At 41.7% G+C, this 19,841-nt stretch overlaps 1 protein-coding gene across 3 annotated transcripts in view; it reads left to right on the forward strand.

Moving 5' to 3' along the window:
• Positions 1 to 19,533, forward strand: part of AKT1 (AKT serine/threonine kinase 1) — a 74,324-nt gene extending 54,791 nt beyond the window's left edge. For all 3 annotated transcript variants that reach the window (XM_065063323.1, XM_065063322.1, XM_065063321.1), the window contains exons 10-14: positions 806 to 934; positions 5,299 to 5,513; positions 12,543 to 12,630; positions 17,126 to 17,228; positions 17,924 to 19,533. In XM_065063323.1, the coding sequence (XP_064919395.1) occupies positions 806 to 934; positions 5,299 to 5,513; positions 12,543 to 12,630; positions 17,126 to 17,228; positions 17,924 to 18,003 (615 nt within the window). In that variant the 3' untranslated portion in view covers positions 18,004 to 19,533. The remainder of the gene's footprint in view (positions 1 to 805; positions 935 to 5,298; positions 5,514 to 12,542; positions 12,631 to 17,125; positions 17,229 to 17,923) is intronic.
• The last annotated feature ends 308 nt before the right edge of the window (positions 19,534 to 19,841 follow it).

Raw genomic sequence — 19,841 nt, forward strand, 5'->3', positions numbered from 1 at the left:
ACAAGAAATCTCAAGGGAAAAAAAAAAAAAGGAAATTCTTGAGGAAAATGCAACAATAACTCTTTCTTTTTCCTGAGAAGTGTTTTCATGAGAGGATGATGACATACTGGTGTTCATTTGGGAGCAATCTGAAATGAAGCATGCTGTGCAGTGTTTTCAGGCTATGCCAATGTAATTTTGGGATTCCTGCTGGGATTTTGTTTCCCATATCACTTCCCTTTGAAAGTGCACTTTATTTCGTACACAGTGGAAACTCTGTCCTGAAATCTGGATGGCTTTCTCAAAAATTAGTGGTGCTGGCTAGGACAAATACCACGAGCCGAGTAAATGTAGAAAGTGATTCTCATGTACAGGGTCTCTTTGGAAGTGGTTCCTTAGCCTCGCATTTGATTTTTGTTTCATTTCCTATCCTCTGCTGGTACAGAATATCTCATAAAATCATGTAGAGCAAAACCAAGGATGAAGTTGTGTGAGGAAGAATACTTAATGTACTTTTAAAAGAACTGGCGTTCTGTTGGTGATAATATTTTAGAAGCATAAATACAATGTCTACATTTGCATTCTTTCTGTATATATGATCAGTTACACAAAGACTGCAAACTAATCACCTAACATTCCCTGAAGAACTAAGGAAGGTGATATAAATGTCTATTTACATCATGCATGCTTTGGCAACGACTGTGGTTCTGACCTCCCTGAGAACAAGGTTGAAAACTGATCTGCAGAAATTCATGTATTTTGTTGGCTTGCTCAGAGCAGCGTATGTTATACGTAACAATGTCTTTCATTTGGATTTTCATCTCAGTTGGAAAATCTTATGCTGGATAAAGATGGACACATAAAAATAACAGACTTTGGACTATGTAAAGAAGGCATCAAGGATGGAGCAACAATGAAGACTTTCTGTGGCACTCCAGAGTATCTGGCACCAGAGGTATGGTTATGTTTGCTACTGTATTGAATGATCTTCTGAAATGCCATCTGTGAGAGCAGTAGTGATACAGAATAATTCCCGTGCCATAATGTGTTCATACAGTAACTACTGTTATATAACATCACACGCTGAGTATCTTTTATTCATCGTGTTCTGCGGCATTGCTTTAGCATAATGGTAGGTGATAACTTTCGGGCAGGGTTGGTATCTACCTTCCACTTTAGAGAATATTTACATTTTACTGTAGCAGTGCTTTCTTGTGTCAGAAATCTGATTTAAAAAACACCTTTTAAATCACTTCAAAATCTCCTTGATGGATTGGTGACTATTTAGCAATTTGTTTGCTGTGCGTTGGCCTATTTGAAAGCTATCAACAGGATTTTGCTTAAGAAGTAGAAGTATTGCCCAGTTCTTTTTGAAGACAGTATAAGGTGACATGTTTCAGGAGCAGGACAGACCAAGCTTTTTCTGCAGTATTTGGCAGGATATGCATTAAAAGTGCCAACTACTCTGTGAGTGTAGATGTTTCTCAGTTTATGTGAACTTTTCAGTTTCAGAGGAAATAAGTCCAAGCAGAGGATCTCAGTCCTCAAACTGCATGTTTTGGAGATTATTTTTTTTTGCTCCTAATTTTTTTTAAGTGTTAAGCGTAAATGTGTGCTTGGAACTTTCATCCTGGAAAGACTCCTGAGAGCTGTGCAACACATCCATCCCGCTCAAAGCACGGGCAGAAGCGAATCTTGGGCTGCCGGCAGGTTTAATATTGTTGGTGCAGCCAGGCCGTGGTATTTCCCCATGGTGGGAGATGTGGGCACTGCAAAGCCCTCTGGAGCTGAAGTATGCAGAAGTACAAAGTGTGGAAAGCCAAAGCAGAGGAGGAATATTTCTGCTGCGAGCTGATGTCTTTGCTGACCGGCGCCTTTGCTTGCTCTGCTTGTGTAGCTGTGGCAGTGTGCTCTGTTTGGTTTTTGTTTTTGCTTCTTTAGACTCCCAGCTGCTTTCAAGGGCCTCCGGTGTCTCCCTAATAGTGAAGAATGTGGGCACCTTCGAAGTAGCTTACAGCAAAAGCCAGTCTCATGATAGCTGCTGGCTCTCCATGGACCACCAGAAGTCTTCAGTGAAGCTAAATTGGGGTCCATACACCGCAATTTGAGATTTACTGGTGCCGGGAGTAATTAGCAGCACAACAGAGTGTTTATTATTCATAAACATGGCTTTTATTTAGCTTCCCTCTTAAAGTCAATTGCTGAACTTCAGTTTCTCATCAAGGATTTTATGAGGAGACTAAAAATATTTATTGTTTTGGTTTTGTTTTTTCCTCGCTTGGAATGTGGGGATTCCCTGTGCGGGCGTTATGTTTTTCTTTCTGTTATATTATTTGCTATTATTTTTCTTTTTAATATTTATGATGAGTTAGCTCATCCAAAACCCTGAAGGATAAATCCTTCCGTTTAACCCAGTTCTCTCCCTAACTTCCAAATCCCATCTGTGAGTTGGAGTGTTAAATTCTGGAGTCTTTTGTCATCTGGTCGATAGCATGCAAAAAATCTGGAAGTTGTACACAAGTGATATTCTGTGCATTTAAGGTCATACATCCTTAAAAGCAGGGGTCTCAGTCTTCTCGTCTGCGTTTGTAACTTGAATCCGCCATAGCGGCGTGTTTGTACAGTTGCTGGATCGTTGTTTTTAGGTTCACGCTGGAATCTCGTGCATGGCTGACAGTGACTGAACCGTGTCACCTTTGATGTGTCAGATGCATTGACGCTGTGATGTTTACAGCTGTTGTGCCTTCTCTTTCAAATTCCATCTCAACGCAGTCTAGAGCTGCTCATTAGGAAAAGATGATCCTTTAAAGTGAAATGACCTTGTTACTTTATTGCTCCCCAGCTATCCTGTATGTTGCAATAAATCCTGGATGAGTGCAATACCTTTTTTGTTAGGGTATATTTTAGATACTAACATCATTGCTCTGTTTTGTGCAATCAATAATATGAGCGTATGCTCGTTGTGATAAGGAACTTTGAAGAAATAAGCATTTTAGAATGCTTATTTAGAATTCCATTTAGAATTATTGCAGGTGAAGGGAAGAGTTGTAGTTAGTAATATAGATTATAATGCAGAATTATTAATACGCTTCCTAGAGTAACTTTGAAGTATGTAATAGAATCATAGAATGATTTTGGTTGGAAGAGACCCTCAGGATCATCAAGTCCAACCATAACCTAACTCTAGCACTAGCCCATGTCCCTAAGAACCTCATCTGAACACCTTTAACACAACTCCAGGGATGGTGACTGCACCACTTCCCTGGGCAGCCTGTTCCAATGCCTGACAACCCTTTCTGGGAATAATTTTTTCCTAATAACCGATCTGAACCTTCCCTGGCACAACTTGAGGCCAATTCCTTTCATCTTGTCACTTGCTACTTGGGAGAAGAGACCAACACCCTCCATGCTACAACCTCCTTTCAGGTAGTTGAAGACAGCGATAAGGTCTCCCCTCAGCCTCCTTTTCTTCAGGCTAAAGAGCATTTCAAAAGCACCTGTAGCGTTTATTACATACACGACAAAGGCCTCTGTGGTTTTGCTTTTCTTTCAGTCCTCTCCTATTGCATCTCTTACAGCAGATTAAAAAATAAAAATAAGAGGCCCTGCGACTGTTTTATTTTAGGTAACCCAAGCACAGGGGAGTGCGAACAGGAAGCGTTTATTGAAGGGGGTGACTCGGAGAGCAGTAATTGCGTTGTCACACAATATCTCCTGCAAGCTGAAGGGCCACGATGCCTCGGGAAGGACGGGGCCGGCTCCTGGAATCCTGTCCGACCGGCAGCTGTGTCGGCCGTATACATATACAGGGCAGCTGCAGAGCCAGCTGTCGTTTGGTGTGAATCATACGGCAGGGGATGCTGTAAATAGACCAACGTGGGGTAATCTAATACCTGGCAGCCTTTTGATTTTTACTGCAGGCCCTTTCCCTCGTTCAGATAATTAAGGGGAATAATTAGTGAATAAAGAGAGGCAGAGCACAAACTGTTGTTACATGGAGTGTCTTGATGCTTCATTTTGTGTGCAAAACCTTTATAAAGGTTTATGAGAGGTTCAGATCCTCCATTCATTAAACTTGGCATCAACTTCATTTGTCTCTTTCACCCTTTAAATTTTGAGTGTAAACTGTTCTGTTGGAACATAAAGCTCACACAGACACCATGCGACAATAAAACATGCTGGTGGCATGGTCATGGTTTGTGCTCTTGGCAAGAGTAACAGCTCAGCGCAGATCCATGGAAGTGTAAAGACGACAACTAAAACCTGAGGACAGGGGCTGGAACATGAGACTGTTGGTGTCAGCTACAGACAACTGCGTTGGAGACACAAAGTCTAGAGAAGTCCTTGGAACGTCCACTCCATAAGCCACAAAACACTCCCCACTCCCTTCAGCAACCTTCAGCACAGACGATCAGAAATGCTCTATAATGGGGCTTCTGTGGAGCAAGCGGGAGAGGTGGAGAGCACTGGGGTCTCGAATCCCTGCACCAGACAGGGCTTTGTCAGGTAGAAGTGCCCATGGGAAGGGAAAAATGAACTGTGCTGGACTTCTTCCACTGTGAGACCTGGCAGAAGTCCACCCCACTGACAGCTCCTGGGTCTGCAGCCCTCTAAGCAGAGGCAGGAGTGCTAGAGCTAGTGAGCGATTGCTTTTGGAGGGATGCAGAGGGGAGGAGATGAAACATTTCCAGGCGATTTGCCTGCTGTTCTGTAGCCGGTCAAAAGTTAGGAGTTGTGTTCTGTCTCTTAGTGTTTAATGTATATTAGTCATTCAGTATTTGTGGGTGGTCTTTTTGGATGTGCAGAGCCACCCTTTGCAGGGTGCAGGTTGATACGAAGATGATGGGGGTGTTCAGCTTGTTGCTTGTGAAGTAACAGGTTGATGGTCTTTTCTTTCCATAATGTCTCCTTGGGGGTCTGGTTTTTGGTTTTGGTTTTTAAATTTGATCCCATTTGCTAACAGTTTGTGATGAATAAGCAAGAACTTAACAGCTGGCTTTGTAACCTGAGAACTTTTCTCAGCCTTTGGGCTTTCAAAGGTTGTGCTTATAGTGACCATAATGTAAGGGAGGGTGGGAGGAAGAAGAGAAGGAAGCTGCTGTCATGTACCAACTGCCTCTTCTTCCCCCTCCTGCTCACCTAACATGGTGAACGTGGATACCAGTTCTTTTCAAATGGATCTTCTGCAAATGCTCTTCTGGTAGATTTGGCTGTGACACATGAAAACATTAACTTGCTGGGGTAAATTTTGCCACAAGTTCTGTGTCCATGCCTGGTTTGGGAATGTCTTCTAAAGCCTTTTTCCTTATGTTTCTGCAGGTGCTGGAAGATAATGACTATGGTCGTGCAGTGGACTGGTGGGGTTTAGGAGTTGTGATGTATGAAATGATGTGTGGCCGGCTCCCTTTCTACAATCAGGACCACGAAAAGCTCTTTGAACTCATCCTCATGGAGGAGATTAGATTTCCGCGCACTTTGTCACCTGAAGCAAAATCTCTCTTGTCAGGTTTGCTGAAGAAAGACCCTAAGCAAAGGTGAGACTGTTACTTAATAGTTGCACTCTTAAGCACTTGTGGCCCTCAGAAATGCAAAAAAAATGTTAAAGGCTTCACAAAGAAGTTGATGGTTGTGCTATACAGAGACACATCTATGAAACGGAACTAACTAGCTTCAAGGCAACTGACTGAAAAGTGAGTTTCTATGCTGCTGTGTGAAAGGCCCATATTGCCATCATTGTAAAACAACTGAAAATGGCATAAAGGGCTATTGAATGCATGTGTGCCAGTTGTTTTTCTTTATTTAAAGTTGAGTAAGGTATTTCAGACAAAACTGTAGTTTTGTTTCTGATCATCCTGATTCTGGTCATCTGTTCTGGTCATCCACTGAGATGCAGCAAGTGGACCTACTCATTTTTGGTGGAGCTGTTGGCATGAGCTGACACTACCAAAGCTGCTTCATGCCACTGTTTGCAATCAGAAGGCTGAACTTCAGAATACGATGGCTGCCATCAACACAAAACTGTAGCCTGGGACGAAACACATTAACCCTGCCCTCGGTCACTTACAAGGTGCTCTACTCAGAATGCCCTCACCTGTCCCAGTTCAGGCTCCTGTCCATTCATTCACTTGAATTTTTCTTTAAATCTGTGCCAGTGTTTTTGCATCCTGCTTTGGACGGTAGGTGGTGGTGTTTGTACCATGCTGGTAGTGGAGTTCATACCACGCTTAATCTACTTGTCCTATTTTTTCTTTTTTTTTGTTTGTTCTCTATGCTGTATTATGTAAAAAGTAACCCTAGATTTAAAAACAGAAAAACAAAACAAGCCCCAAGCCCTTAATGGCTAACAAACAGAAAATAAACAAGATCCAGTAAGGATGTTGACCCTCACATGGAGATAAATGTCAGTTTAAAAAGCTGCCATCTTGCCAACCCTGACGTTTTTAAAACAAATAATATTGTGACTCTGCCACTGATCTTCTGTCCTGAACTTTCCACCGTAAATGGGCCCCAAATAGGAAATCTTTCATGTGAGGTGCAAGCAGAGTATTCCAGTTTGCTTTCTGAGGTTTAGTCTGTGTGTGTGTGCGTGCACATTGCAGGAAAATGGGGTTTGCCGGTACAGAGATACTTGCAGCAAGGACTTTTGTCGTCACTGTCAGCTATTTCCATAACTGTTTTTGATGGAAAATCCCGTTGAGGGGTCTTGTAATGCAAATCCAGTTTGTACTACTGGAGGATTCAACTTAGTGGTGACATGGGGAACCAGGAACACTTGTAGTTGGGAACGTGTCCAGCTTTGTTGTAGGTGGTAAGAGCCCGGTGCCTGCGAGGGGACCCCCAGGAGCAGCCTCCTCTGCCAGCATGGCTGCAGCCCCTGCCAACAGGATTCCTGTCCAGCAAGACGCTGGGTTAAATACAACTGTGACCCTTTCGTAGGTTATTCAGGTGGGGCCTTTCAATCACTGGAAACACAAGCAGCATCTGCTGTAATTTGTTCTTAAAGGAGCATCTCTGATGAACCAAAATGCAATTTGTTTACAAACAAAGAACGCCCACTTGTTTCTAATTACAAGGTTTTCCCAGTGCCAATAATTACTCAACAGTATGCTCATTTTATACAAATAGCCACTTCTTCATATGTATCTTCTGCAGGCTTGGAACCAACGATGCTCTGGTCTTGTTGGACAGATGATTTTCATGCTGCTGATAGAAATAACTATAGACTAGACAAGCCTGCACACATGCCCACAGCTTGGTAATTACACTGGTGCTTCCCAGGCTTTTTGGATCATGGACCATTCTTAAATACTGGTTTCTCACCAATCACCGTTCACCCAGCTTTTTAACTGAAGTTGTGATTCTGCAAATCCACTGCGCTTCAGGCAGTACGGAGAGCTGAGCTGCAAGCCCTAGGGGTACGAGTCCTGACTTCTGGACTTGTAGTTTTATGTTCTTTGTACCGTGTGGTCGGTGTGCTGGAGTGGGTGCCTGGGATACTTGGTAGTTGACTCATAGTGAATTCAGGGAGCCATATTGAAGAAAAACAGCCAGATAGCTATGAAAATACATTCAGTGCGAAGTTAAATAATGTGCGATAGTCTGGTTGACATTGGCCGGTTGGTGATGCTTTCGGGAACCACTGTGTAATTCAACAGAAATCTCCTCTTCCACAAAGCCCAGTGGTGGACAGAAGCTGGGCTCATAATGCTGTCTGTGGCAAAAACATCAGAATTGGCAGCATTTAGGAACTGCTGATGAACTTTGGAGTGGGATGGAGCAGACAGCCAAAACCATGAGAGAAGTGAAACTGGGAGATGTCCCTTCCCGTAAAATCCTTAAAAAACCCTAAACAACAAAAATAGTTGATATAATGAAGCTCAGTGATGAGGATATTTTAAGATAAATGTCAAGGAGCTAGGGAATTGTGACCTGCATCAGTGAATTAAATCTTAAAATTTACCTGTTGTGCCTGAGCTGGTACATATATATATATATATTTATTTATTTATTTATATATAAGCAGTCTTAGCACTCTGCATTCAGTAATACCAGTTCAGTCTCAAACTCAATGGCATATGGTGAAAATGTGAAGTGCAATAAATTGCATTCTGCTTTTAATCATGGCTGTTTTCTAAATTTGGTCATATCGTATCCGTTTTGTAAGAGAAAAGGAATTTTGAAGTTTCTTTTGGGATTGATATAAGTTTATTAATCTTGTAATGTGAGCCCTAATTTTCCCAAGAAGGAAAAAATCTGCTCTGTAAATACTTCCTTTTAATGTGACCTGAAATTCTCCTTCTCTGCTTTGTGACATGTATCAAATGGAAGGAAGTAATCAGAGCATTTTTTTCACACATAAAACAGCGGAGTTTTTAACTTTTATGATTGTTTCTCTGGCTGGGGAGGCTGCAGCCTGTGAAAGTGGGCATGGACCAGAGCGCTTTGTATAAACGGGCTGAGTTTAGACGGTTGGGTGGGTGGGTTTGTAATGAGCAGAGTGTACAGCTTGCTGTAATCAGCAAGCTCTGAATCTTGGCAGGTGTTAAGCTTGAGAGAACTTCAGGATGGTTTCCTCTGAATTGCGATCATGTGTTTTCACTACATGCCTTAGTGCTCTCTGTTACCGCTCAGGGCTGTTCACCCTCTTTCTGATGGGATTTGTCACAAGCTGCTTCATCTGCTTCTGTGGTGCTGTTGGATCTTGGCAGGCAGGAAGAAGATGCAGCATTTCACGAATGCCTTTTAAAAGATTCGGTGTCTTCACAGAGTTGTAGTTTTGGCTTTGGAGCACTGAAGGTGGTTGCTGGGAACTGGTGATCAGTCTTTGCAGCCACAGAGAGATCATAGAATCGTTTTGGTTGGAAGAGACCCTTAAGATCATCAAGTCCAGACAACTCCTGTGTCCTGGATATCACTTGAACTGCAGAGTGCTCATCAAGTCTTCATAAGTGTTTCCCCAGGTGCTCTGAAGTAGACTGAGGCTGAGCTGTTTTGTATGATAATTTTAGTCTAAATTGGTTCAGTCCAAAGCTGTTCAGAACAAGTTTGGGCAGACTCAAAACAGTTCACCCATAAGAAGTCTAAGCTGAAGCTGAGGAAAACGTAAAAGGCAAATTTAAAGAGATGATTTTTTTTTTCCCCCCCAAGCCTCAGAATCCTCAAACATGTCCCCTTTGTGGTTACTAATGTTGGGAGGTGGGAGCTCTTCCACTGTCACTGGATCCACCATGTTTGTGTTGCACACACGTGGTTAGTGGAGAAGTAGGGAAGTAAAGCTCAGCACAGAGCTGGGAGTTGCGTTACGCTTTCCAAAAGTCTTAATCTCTGAGCAGGAAAGCCCCCAAAGACTGTTTATACAGGACTTTGGGAAGAATACAGCCTTTTCTGTCCAAATCGGGAGTCATCAAAGCACAAGCTTATGAATGGGATTATTTGGCAGGGCAGAGTGAAGACAGCCGTTTCCCGCTTTCCTGCATTGGAGTCTGGCTGCTCTTACGATGGAATCATTTTAACTACAAAACTAGGAGGTTGTGGGTTTCTGAAAGGGCTGGGCATGGACCTGGCTGCTGAGCACCGTTTACTTGTACAGGGGCAAGTATAGAAAAAGTATTTTTCCTGTGATCCACTAAGTGCAAACTTCTGGCCTGTGATGATAACACTTTCACTGTTGACGGTGTGCGTATGCACTATGTTTTTATATGTATACTAAAAAATTACAGTGCCCACATTTTAAAAAATATTTGCACATGTTTTCTCTCTGGAATGATAACTGATAACCCTTGACTGTGGAGCACAGACATTTGTCATTAAATGATTAAAGGAACTTCCAAGCATTACACAATTTTATAGAAATTAAAAATGTGGAGATGGTTTCAGTGTAATACTTATGTTGCACTTATTAATAATTTTCTCCTTGGGATGTAGCTGAAACATAGAAACAAAGGCTCTCAAATATAGATGGAATTTAAATGAATAACCAGAATTGTTTGACAGGTATTTTTTAAGGTGACCAATTTAGACAGAAGTCTGGGTTGTTTGTTTGTTTTAATTGCTTTTTTGCCTGTATGCTTTCTGTTGTATTTCCTTGTATACTGTAAATCTCAGTAGCTTTTTCTTTTTAAGTCCTATTTAAACTGGTTTTGCTTCTGTCTGAAGACTTAAATGCATGGAATTTTTTATTGTACAAGAATCTTTTCAAGACTTTTATTCCTCCTATATTTTTCTTCAGTTGTTGTATGTCCTTACAAAAGACAAGCCTGCTGCTTTTTCAGTTATTTTAACTGCTATTTTTGCGTTAGGTACTGATTTAATTTTGTTCTCCTTGAGAGGGTCCTTTCATAATAATTGTGAAAAACAAGAGTATTTTGAATGGGTATTAAGATGTATTGGGTATTAAGAGTATTTTGGAGCAGGTCCATATCCAGTATATGAGGTTTCTATATTTGCCCCGTTTGCTTTGAATGGATTTGCTTAACAGTATAGATTTTTAAAAGGTAAGTAAAACATCTGGGGCTTTTTGTTGACATTTCCCTGAGAATGTATTTCATGGAGCAAAGAGTTGTATTAGATATGGTGTTATCCAAAGCCCTCGTACGTGGCTGCAGCCAACCAGCCTTCCTGCAGGCTTCTGCAAAATGCGATTCAGGTTCTTCTTAGTCTGTAGCCGCTCCGGAACGTCTGCGCAGAACCGCAGTCTGTGGATGTTTGTAGGTAAAAAGGATTGACTCCACTCTGTTCTTTGCAACCGTCATCATCTGCGCTGGGGAAGCAGTGAGGAGCCTGGTAGAGACTTGGCAAAGCCTCCAGACCTGTGGGGCACCAGCCAAGGTCTGGTTACTCACAGAGTTTGTCTCTGTTCCAGGCTGCTCTGCAGCTCCATAGTGTGCTGGCATGCGGATGGGAGAGCCACCACCCAGCGTGGTTTGGCCTCTTGGGCTCCAGGGTGAGCTTAATCCTGGTCTTAGAGCTTACCTGGGGAAGGAGAGAGTCACTCAACACTTTGCTGCTCGAAGGCCGGGGACCTGTTCCCCGTTCCCCTGCTCATTTCCTGAAGGAACGTGAAGGAACAAACCCTTTCAGTTGCTGTGCTGCTAAATGGAAGAGGGCCGGGAAACAAACCTGGACTCTGGTGTCTCTGGTACCGCGGTGGCCTCTGCCAGCCTGTGCTCTCTGAGGATGGTGTTGGGCACGGCAGAGAGGGCTGCACGCACCAGGATCCGTTCCCAGCCAGCAGTATGGATAAAGTGTCAGCCTATTTGACTCTTCCACACCACATGCTGTGCCTGTAGCGTTGTGCCTTCAAGCTACGTCCCAGAGCATGCAGTGCAGTCTCAAGCTGTAAAAAAATACCACTTGGATGGCTTGTAGCACAGCCTTCACATTACCTCTGATATTTTGAACCAAAACCCTCCCTTGTATCCCCAAATAATCATGCATTAGTCCCGCAGGGTTACCATATGTGGCCCAGTGGAGATTCGTGGCCAGCTGCTGTGCAGCACGGATGAGGCCTGACCGGGCAGTTTGAGTTCAGGTTCAAAGAACAATCCTTAGCCCTTTTTCTGTACCGGTGTAGCCTTGGTCACGTAGAGCCATTGCTCCGGGCTCTTAAAATAGGGATAAAATTTCAGTTTGTCAGTGGCACCAAGCATCTGAGAACAGGCAGATACTAGAGGTCAGCCTGGATGAACGTGGTGGCACCTCTTGTACTTAAAATCCTGAGCATCTCCTTAACCTTGTTACCTGAAAGTAAGTCTCCTGCTGATTGCTCAGTAAGTGTTTTGTTTTCTCATTACATGCCTTTGCTTGCAGATGTGGTTCAGTCTTTTAGAGAGCATTTTAGCCTCCGCAGCAAAACCTAAGCATCTGCTAGCTCAAGACTGCAACTAAACCGATTGCATCTCTTAACTGTGTGGACAGTTTTATTTTGGAATGAGAGTGCTTTATCTTGATATACCTTAAGTCAATAGAACACCCTCTGTGCTTTCGTGAAGCCGAAGAGGAGGAAGGATTTGCATACAACACGATAGTATCACTGCAGTTGTCAACTGTTTTCTTTAATGGAGATTTAAATCAGGTATCATAAAATGGTTTGTCTTAAAAATCTTTTCCTCTCTTATGCTTCAAAATCAAATTCCGTTTTACTGCTGGCATCATTCTGCTCTGGAAAATTGTGAGGGGTAGTCACTTGTTAATTTAGAAAGAGAGAAGGGTGGGTGGCTCAGACCTTGTACATGCAGGATCTGCTGCGGTCCCTAACACAGCATCTTTCTTTATGGTCTTTTGAATGGTGATTATTATTTTTTGTCTTCATTTGTTTGTTTAATAGAGACCGTTATTCTAATTCTGTTTGCTAGCTTGTTTTCAAACCTTTCGGTGGAACTGTGTTGCAACCTAAAATAGACTGTCTTGCAGCCCTTGCACAAAAAACAAATGTGAAGCAAATGCTAGAACTGCTCCCAAATGTATTATATAAACTCAGAATTTCTTCACTACCACTTAATAAAAATTGTATGAGGAAAAATAACTGTACTCTAACATCTAATTACTTATTTTGTCCCCAACAGGTTAGGTGGTGGTCCTGATGATGCCAAGGAGATTATGCAGCACAAATTCTTTGCTGGCATTGTTTGGCAAGATGTATACGAGAAAAAGGTACTTATACAACTGTTCTCCAAGGTGAATTGTAACTGTGGGTACACTGAATGTTTCAAATTTTGTTGTCCTCTGTGAGGTACATAGAAGCCCTCCACGAAAGAGGTTTGCAATTGTTTTTAAGAAGGCTAAATTGCTTCTTGTTTCTTAAAATACTGTAATCGAATTACTTTTGAACCAAAGCTTTTATTTTTTTTGCAATGAGAGGTGTATCTCTCAATAAGATAGTTGTTTCTGTGACTGAATAAATAGGATGTAACCAAAATTGCTTCCAAATTTAGAAAAGTGTACAAGCCTTTAAAATGGCTTTTCCCATGAGTTCTTGTTGCCATTCCTTGCTGTCAAGTGACATGTTGCTTGCAAGCCCAGGAGTTATTGTTGGCTCCTGAACATCTGGAAGCAAAACTTCCCAGAAGTAGTAGTGGAAGATGGGCTGATTGTTCCCTTTGCATCTTTCTCTCTTGAGTGATGAAATCAGACTGAATTAGGCAAGTGGCTTTTACATCAATCCAAACCTAATTTATTTTTTTTGGTGAAAGAGGGCTGATGTGAAGCGTCTGCACTTCATGGAACTCCTCACTGGTTTTCCTCAAGACCCACTGAGTTCCTAGGCTTCCCAGTGGGACCCACTCAAGTTGGACCCCAGCCCTTTTCCGTATGAGCGTGTTTCATCAGTTGTCTGTTCCTCACCGTCCCTTCGTTCGCAGATGATTTGTTACACTCCTCCAAGATGCCCTGCTTCATGCTTTCACATCTGCTGTCATCCTCTCCCCTATGATTCTCACCAGCCACATTTTCCCTAATGCTCCCATGAAATGCAGCTGATTAAACCTGGGTCTGGTGATTCCAGGCTCTACTGGTGCCCCATGGTCTCACTCAGTCCCGGCCTTTCCCCAATTTCCTCCCTTCCCCCTGCAGCCCTTCATGATATCAGCTCTCGTTTGATCTCTAAATACAGTTTAGTTCTCCCTCGAGTTTGTGGGAGTAGGTAAGAAACTTAGCAGAAACTGAGCTTTAATTCTTTGGATTCTTTCAGTAGAACTAACACACTGATGTATTAGCAACGTTTCTATTCTTAAAGAAATCGAGCATAGCACTGCTGGTTTCCATACCATGGTGGGAGAATTGTCCAGTGCCTGTATACAATTAGGAAGAGTGCTCTGTTTGCTTCTCTTCTTTCACTTCCTCACGTTTGCCTGGCTAAAGGGAACTGAAAAGTGGTTAAGTAAATTTTTGTGCCTTGAAAGTTTAGATAGAGTTTAGACCTCTGGCCTTTCAAAGCATCCCTCGATAGAGAGCTGCATGTAGCCATGAGGGCAGGAGGGACTTGCATGGAGTTTATCAGTATAATGTAAAAAAGTATATCTGAATTATTGTTCTCAACAGGAGGTTATTCTCATTTTCACCCAGCTGGCAAGCTCAATACTTGGGGTTTTGCTGGGTTTTTTGCAGTTTAAGTAGAAAGTTGGTAACCGGGCTCAAATGTCTTCAGTGAAGTTGTTATTTGATGGTAGTCTTCCTTCCCTGAATGGAGGAGGAATCGCACAAGCTGGAGGCAATTTATTTATTTGTAGGCCTGAGAGAGCCTTCATAGATTGTCCTTTAGAAGTACTGACTCAGACTGTTGTGGAAGCTACCAGGAAATTCCAAATGTTACGTATTTTGGAGAAGAGTGCACTAATTGAGACTATTTCTGACCTTGGTGTATCCAAGGGGGCTGGATTGTGGTTTTGATCCTGTCCCATTAGCATGTGCATCTGAAATTAGATGTAAACCATTACCTACTGTAGAAATGTCCATGCTGTGCAAATGAAGAGATTCCAAAGAGCCCGTCAGTAATTGCTGCCTACGTTCTGGGTGGCCCAAAGAGGATCTTGCAGCATTTACCTGAAATGCAGTCTCATGGATAAAAGCTGAATTTTGTCGGCTGCCTAGAGGTGTTTATGTGCTAAGCTTGGTTACCCACTATCTCGATATAGTGGTGAATATGTTTATGAATATAGGCTTGGGATAATCGAGAACACTTACTTTGTAATTAAGCTTTTTGGAAACATAGCTTTGCTTTGAATTATAAGGAGTTTAGAATAACTGGGGTTGTCCCAAGAATTTAAAATATTCATTAGACTCTCCTGGAAGATTGTTGTTTTTTGTCTCCAGTGCAAAGAAAGGTGTGATTTAATTTGCAGTATTTTGCCTACCCACAAGCAAAGCATACGCAATGAGATTTTAATCACATGGAGTTTTCTTTGGCTTTTTTTGGTCTCTTTAAACCAAGATAAGCCTGTGGGTATCATGCTGGTCTGCAGCAGTGGGAGGCTACAGGTGGCACCTCCCTGCCAGCTGAACTGCAGAGCTATTGCAGTGACAGCTTCCCAGGAAAGCAACATATTTGCTTGGTAAAGCCGGCGTTCGAGCTTTCTGCAGCTTCCCCTCTGTTTCCAGCTCAATGTGCTGAATTTGACAGCTTGGGGGGGGAAAAATGCTCTTGTGGGTGCGCCATAATCTGTCTCAAATTGCTTTTAGCAGATACTAAGATAAAAGGGAAGATGCTAGAGGCAGCGCTAGCCCGTTACACATGTGTTCTGAGCTGGATGTTCTGACGTGGGTGGCTCAGGTCCCCGATCGGCTGGGGGTCACCGCGGGTGCCACGAGCCCCCCGGCTTCAGAGGACACACAGAACTTCACCCGTACGCACGGCTGGTCAGAAACACGCCGAGCTTCCCTATAAGGAGCAGGCAGAAAATGGCTGTAAGGAGAAAGAGAATAGAGTTAAAATGTGAAAGGAAGAATGTTCGTCCTCAACAGGATTTTTATTCTCAATCAAGTCACACCAACATATTATATACAGTGTTATTAACATTATAATGTGAAGCATTCCCTCTTCAGTAGCTTCAGCAGGACTGTAAGGCTCAGAGTGACTCGCGACTTGGGCATATCCTGTTTCCTTTTCCTTTTTAAACTCAGGACATAAAAAACACTTCTAAGCACCCAATTTTTTTTGGGTTTTTGACAGGAACATTTGCCAGGCTCCTTTATGCTATCCTGGGGCACAGAAGATGATTAGTAATTAGAAGAAATTATGAGTGCATACTATAACTATGCTCTCTTATAAGAAACAGAATTTTTGTGTTCCTTAATTTTCAAAACACAGTTTTAAACTGTAGAATCTTTCTTTGTATTTGGAAATATGACCATATGTGTAGATTACACTTCTTAAAGTCTCTACATTGAAAATGGAAGAGCTTTATGGGACTGTAGTTTGTCAGATGGGACAACACTCTGTTAGGTGATCTCAAAACAGATCAGAAACATGATCCTGGCGATCGGGAGCTTGAAGCTTAGTGCTTTTCTTATTAACTGACTTACCAAGCAAACGATTCTTCAGATCTAAGCTGCAGGAAGAGCTGGGGGTGGGGAAGAGGTGTTTTGCACACTCGAGACGTGTTGATTTTTTTCCAGGTAGTGATTCCTGTCGGTGCAGTTCTTATTTCTGGAAGAGCAGAAGTGCGAGTCTCGGGGTCACTGCTTAATTTACCATTTGCCTTGATAAACCCTTCCCTGCAGTTTCAGCTTGGAAGCCGTTTACTTCCTCAATCACGCTCCGAAATTGTTGCCCGGTGTGGCTCAGCGCTATTAAAAGACGGCCACGCTTAACCCCAGGGGTGGGCAAAGTGCAGCCCAGCGCTCAGCCCTATTACATGTCCTCTGTGGAGGGCTGGGAACGGTGTTTACATTCTGTCTGTGCAGCGGGGAGGTGAGCAAGGTCTGAATCCCAGCTCCGTTGCCCTCCAAAATTGTCCGGGTTCCAACTTGGTGCATGTGTAGGCGCCCGGCCCCGCGTCCCCAGAAGGATATTAATTCACCACTAAGCACACTCAATTTTTTGGTAAGCACTCCAGATTTTCTTAATTCAGAGTTGATATCAAACCGCTGTTGGGGACCAGGAGTAGAAACGCCTCACGTTGCTGCTGCCTTGTCCTAAATTCTCCCGGGTTGGTCCGACCTGCAGCGCAGTTGCGGTCAAAGCTGCACGAGCACAGTAACTCCATAGCCAAAACGTTTTTGTGACCGTTACAGCCTTGTGGTGTTACACAAGTCTAGCTGATCAGTTTGGTATCACTGAGTGTCTTTCTTATTCATTTTCATCCTCCTCAAGCATAAATCTGACCATATGAAGTTGACAATTTGTATATAATGAGGCAGGGAATTGGTATCTATGGTTGAAGAAAAGTTAGGATGTTAGGTTTTTCTTTGTGCAGTTAAATCCTAGGAACAAAATTACTTAAATGCCCATAAATAGCACGTGCATACATAAACAAATACTTTTTACTGTATATGGTTCCTTCTTTATGAACTGGCATTACTTAAACTTATTTTAGGAATTTAGGAAAAGGCACTGTAGCTTATATCTCCATTTCAAATGCTTCCTGTTTTAAACAAGAAACTGCAAGAACCTGTACACGGACAGTAATTATTTTTCTTTTTCTTTTCATAGCTTGTACCACCGTTTAAGCCACAAGTTACATCTGAAACAGATACAAGATATTTTGATGAAGAATTTACGGCACAAATGATAACAATCACTCCTCCTGACCAAGGTAAAGTTTTCTCACGTGTTGCCCACTGTGTTCTCCTGATGACCAGAAGTAATTCACTGTAACGTTACCTGGTCTCTTTAGATCATGTGAAAAAGCATCAGTTTAAACTTGCTGGTTTTCCATATATGTGTTTGACCAAGAAGTTGGTAAACAGATGTGAAACTTTCCACATGTCTTTCCAGTTTGGGAAATGAAAACCCTGTTGTAGGAGATGGTGAAATGATTTGCACTGTTGTCTTTTCCAAGTTTGTTTATTGCCACTGGAAAATAAATCTTTTCCTGAGTTTTGCGTGTGTACATCTGCACACAAACCGTGTGTGCAAACAGTCAGTTGGGTATGGACTAACATCCATATTCAATGAAAAAGTGTTTTATTTTTGTGGAAACGGAGCATGTTTGATGCTCTGAAATAGCAATTTCCAGAAATTCCAAAAAGTGAAGATGGATTTAAGCAACGCAGCTCCTGGCAATTTTAAATGGACGTCCAAACAACTATTTACATGCAATAATCAGGATCTTCTGTGATGCCCATTTAATGGGGTGAGATTTAAGAGTTCGTGTTTCTTCGTCTGTTCAAGTTGTGGAAGTAAAAGGCAACAGTGAAATTTTCTGAAATAACTTTACCGTGCGTTCTCTTATTGTTTGTTCACGTAAAAAGGTACCAAATGTTGTCTACTCATTTCTTCGTTTTTCAGATGACAGCATGGATTGTGTAGATAACGAGAGAAGACCTCATTTTCCTCAGTTCTCCTATTCAGCCAGTGGAACCGCTTAATGTTTTGCAATGTTTTCCCATTCAGAAACAAAACAGACTGCATTTTGGGGACCTTACTTCAATGGACACTAGAGAACTTTCTATATTATCTGAATTACAAACTGTGTTTGTATTACGATTTAGATGAATTTGTAGGAAGCCTCACAGATTCTGTATTTAAAACAATTCTTTGATGCATTTTTGAGAAGGAAAACAAATCCATTCTTAAAGTGTTACGTCAAGGCTTTTATGCTGAATGACCATAGGTTTTTAAGAATATACACCAAAACTGTTTACTTTAGAAATAATTAAGGTATTCAACATATCAGCAACTCTGACCAGAAAATCCCCTTATTTTATTTATTTCATACAGTTCATTATCTAAATATAGAATCTGCACTCTGAACAATTAGATTTCTATAGGAAGATGTAAGACTTTAGTAGCTAGTGCAATAATATAAGCAACAAAGTGAACAAACTCTGGAGGGTTACGGTTCAAACGCATTTTGGACAGCAGCGAAGTGTCATCCAACTCCAGAAAACCAACTATAGGAACAGCATTAATGGCCTCAGTGAGGTAAATCAAAAAACAAAAGTTATTTTTGTTATAACATCTGCTACAAGACATTACATATCCAACAGAACCCAGTGGAATTGCCACATCGGACAGACGAGTATTCCATTCTAGACAGTGCGTTTAATGATTCCATTTGCATAGAGTTTAGGAATACTTGATAGGATTGGCTTCTCAGAACCTAGAAAACGCTTGATTTACCGATCTAATATGAAATGCAACGATGCAAAATCACCCACTTTCACCACCATATAAAAATATCGTGCACATCTAAGTGAGAAATCATCTTAATGAGCGAGTCAACCAGACAAAGTACAGTTTGGCACTGAAGTAATGACTTGTTGCCGCTTTTTTTTATGAAAAGGTATATGAATATATAGAAACACTTAATGATTTTTTGCGTCATGCCAGATCATTTCTTCTTGAGTGTGCATTAAAGGTATCAGCCAAGAGTTCATGGTGCCTTCTCACTCTTGAAAATTCACCTTAACAGTGTTTCCCATGTATAAGAAAAGAACTAGGTTGAAACTTCATATGTTTTTGAATAATAATGGTGTTCAAAAAGTGAATTCTTTTTTTTGTTTGTTTTTCATTTTTAATCTTAGTGGAAAATTCCCCACACCCTATTTTTGTTGTATCATGTTTCTTTGTAATTTTCATAAAAGCAGTCTTATTCTGTCTCTGCTGCGGATGAATTTATTCCATTGTAGGTTGCGTTCTCTTAAATTGCTTTTTTTTTGTTTTTCGTTCTCTTGACTGTATAAAAAGCGATGACATGTACTGCAGTTAACTAGCATTTAATTTTTTTATTTGAAAGGGAGTATGTAATGAAAAGCCTCGCTTCCCCTTTCCGTCAGAAGCTGCTGTTTCACAGACAGCCCGTTATCTTGACTTTTTTAACAACATTCAACTCTAGTATTTTTACTCATGATATGAAAGTTTCCCTCCAAATACTTAAATAAAAATTGCTTTAACAAGTTAGGTTCTTCTTTCTTGCGGTAGGAGCCTTCTGAATTTGTAGAGATGCAGAAGTGCTCCAGTTTCTCGAGTCTGATGTGAACATCGCTGAAGGATTTAGGCTTTTCTCCCTCCACTCAGTTGTTTCATCTCTGTGCCCGTCATTATGCAAAGATAATTTTGGAAAATGTCTGTTAAAAGAAATACATCCTGTGCCAGAAATAGTTTGTCTTGAGGTGAATGAGGACGGGTCTCGTTTGCCGTCGTCCTTGTGCCGGTGAGATTGTGTTACTGAGGCCCTAATCTTCAAAGGTGTTTCTATTCCAGT

The sequence above is a fragment of the Columba livia genome, chromosome 5 (genome assembly GCF_036013475.1).
Source record: "Columba livia isolate bColLiv1 breed racing homer chromosome 5, bColLiv1.pat.W.v2, whole genome shotgun sequence".
In the NCBI taxonomy this organism is placed as follows: Eukaryota; Metazoa; Chordata; class Aves; order Columbiformes; family Columbidae; genus Columba; species Columba livia.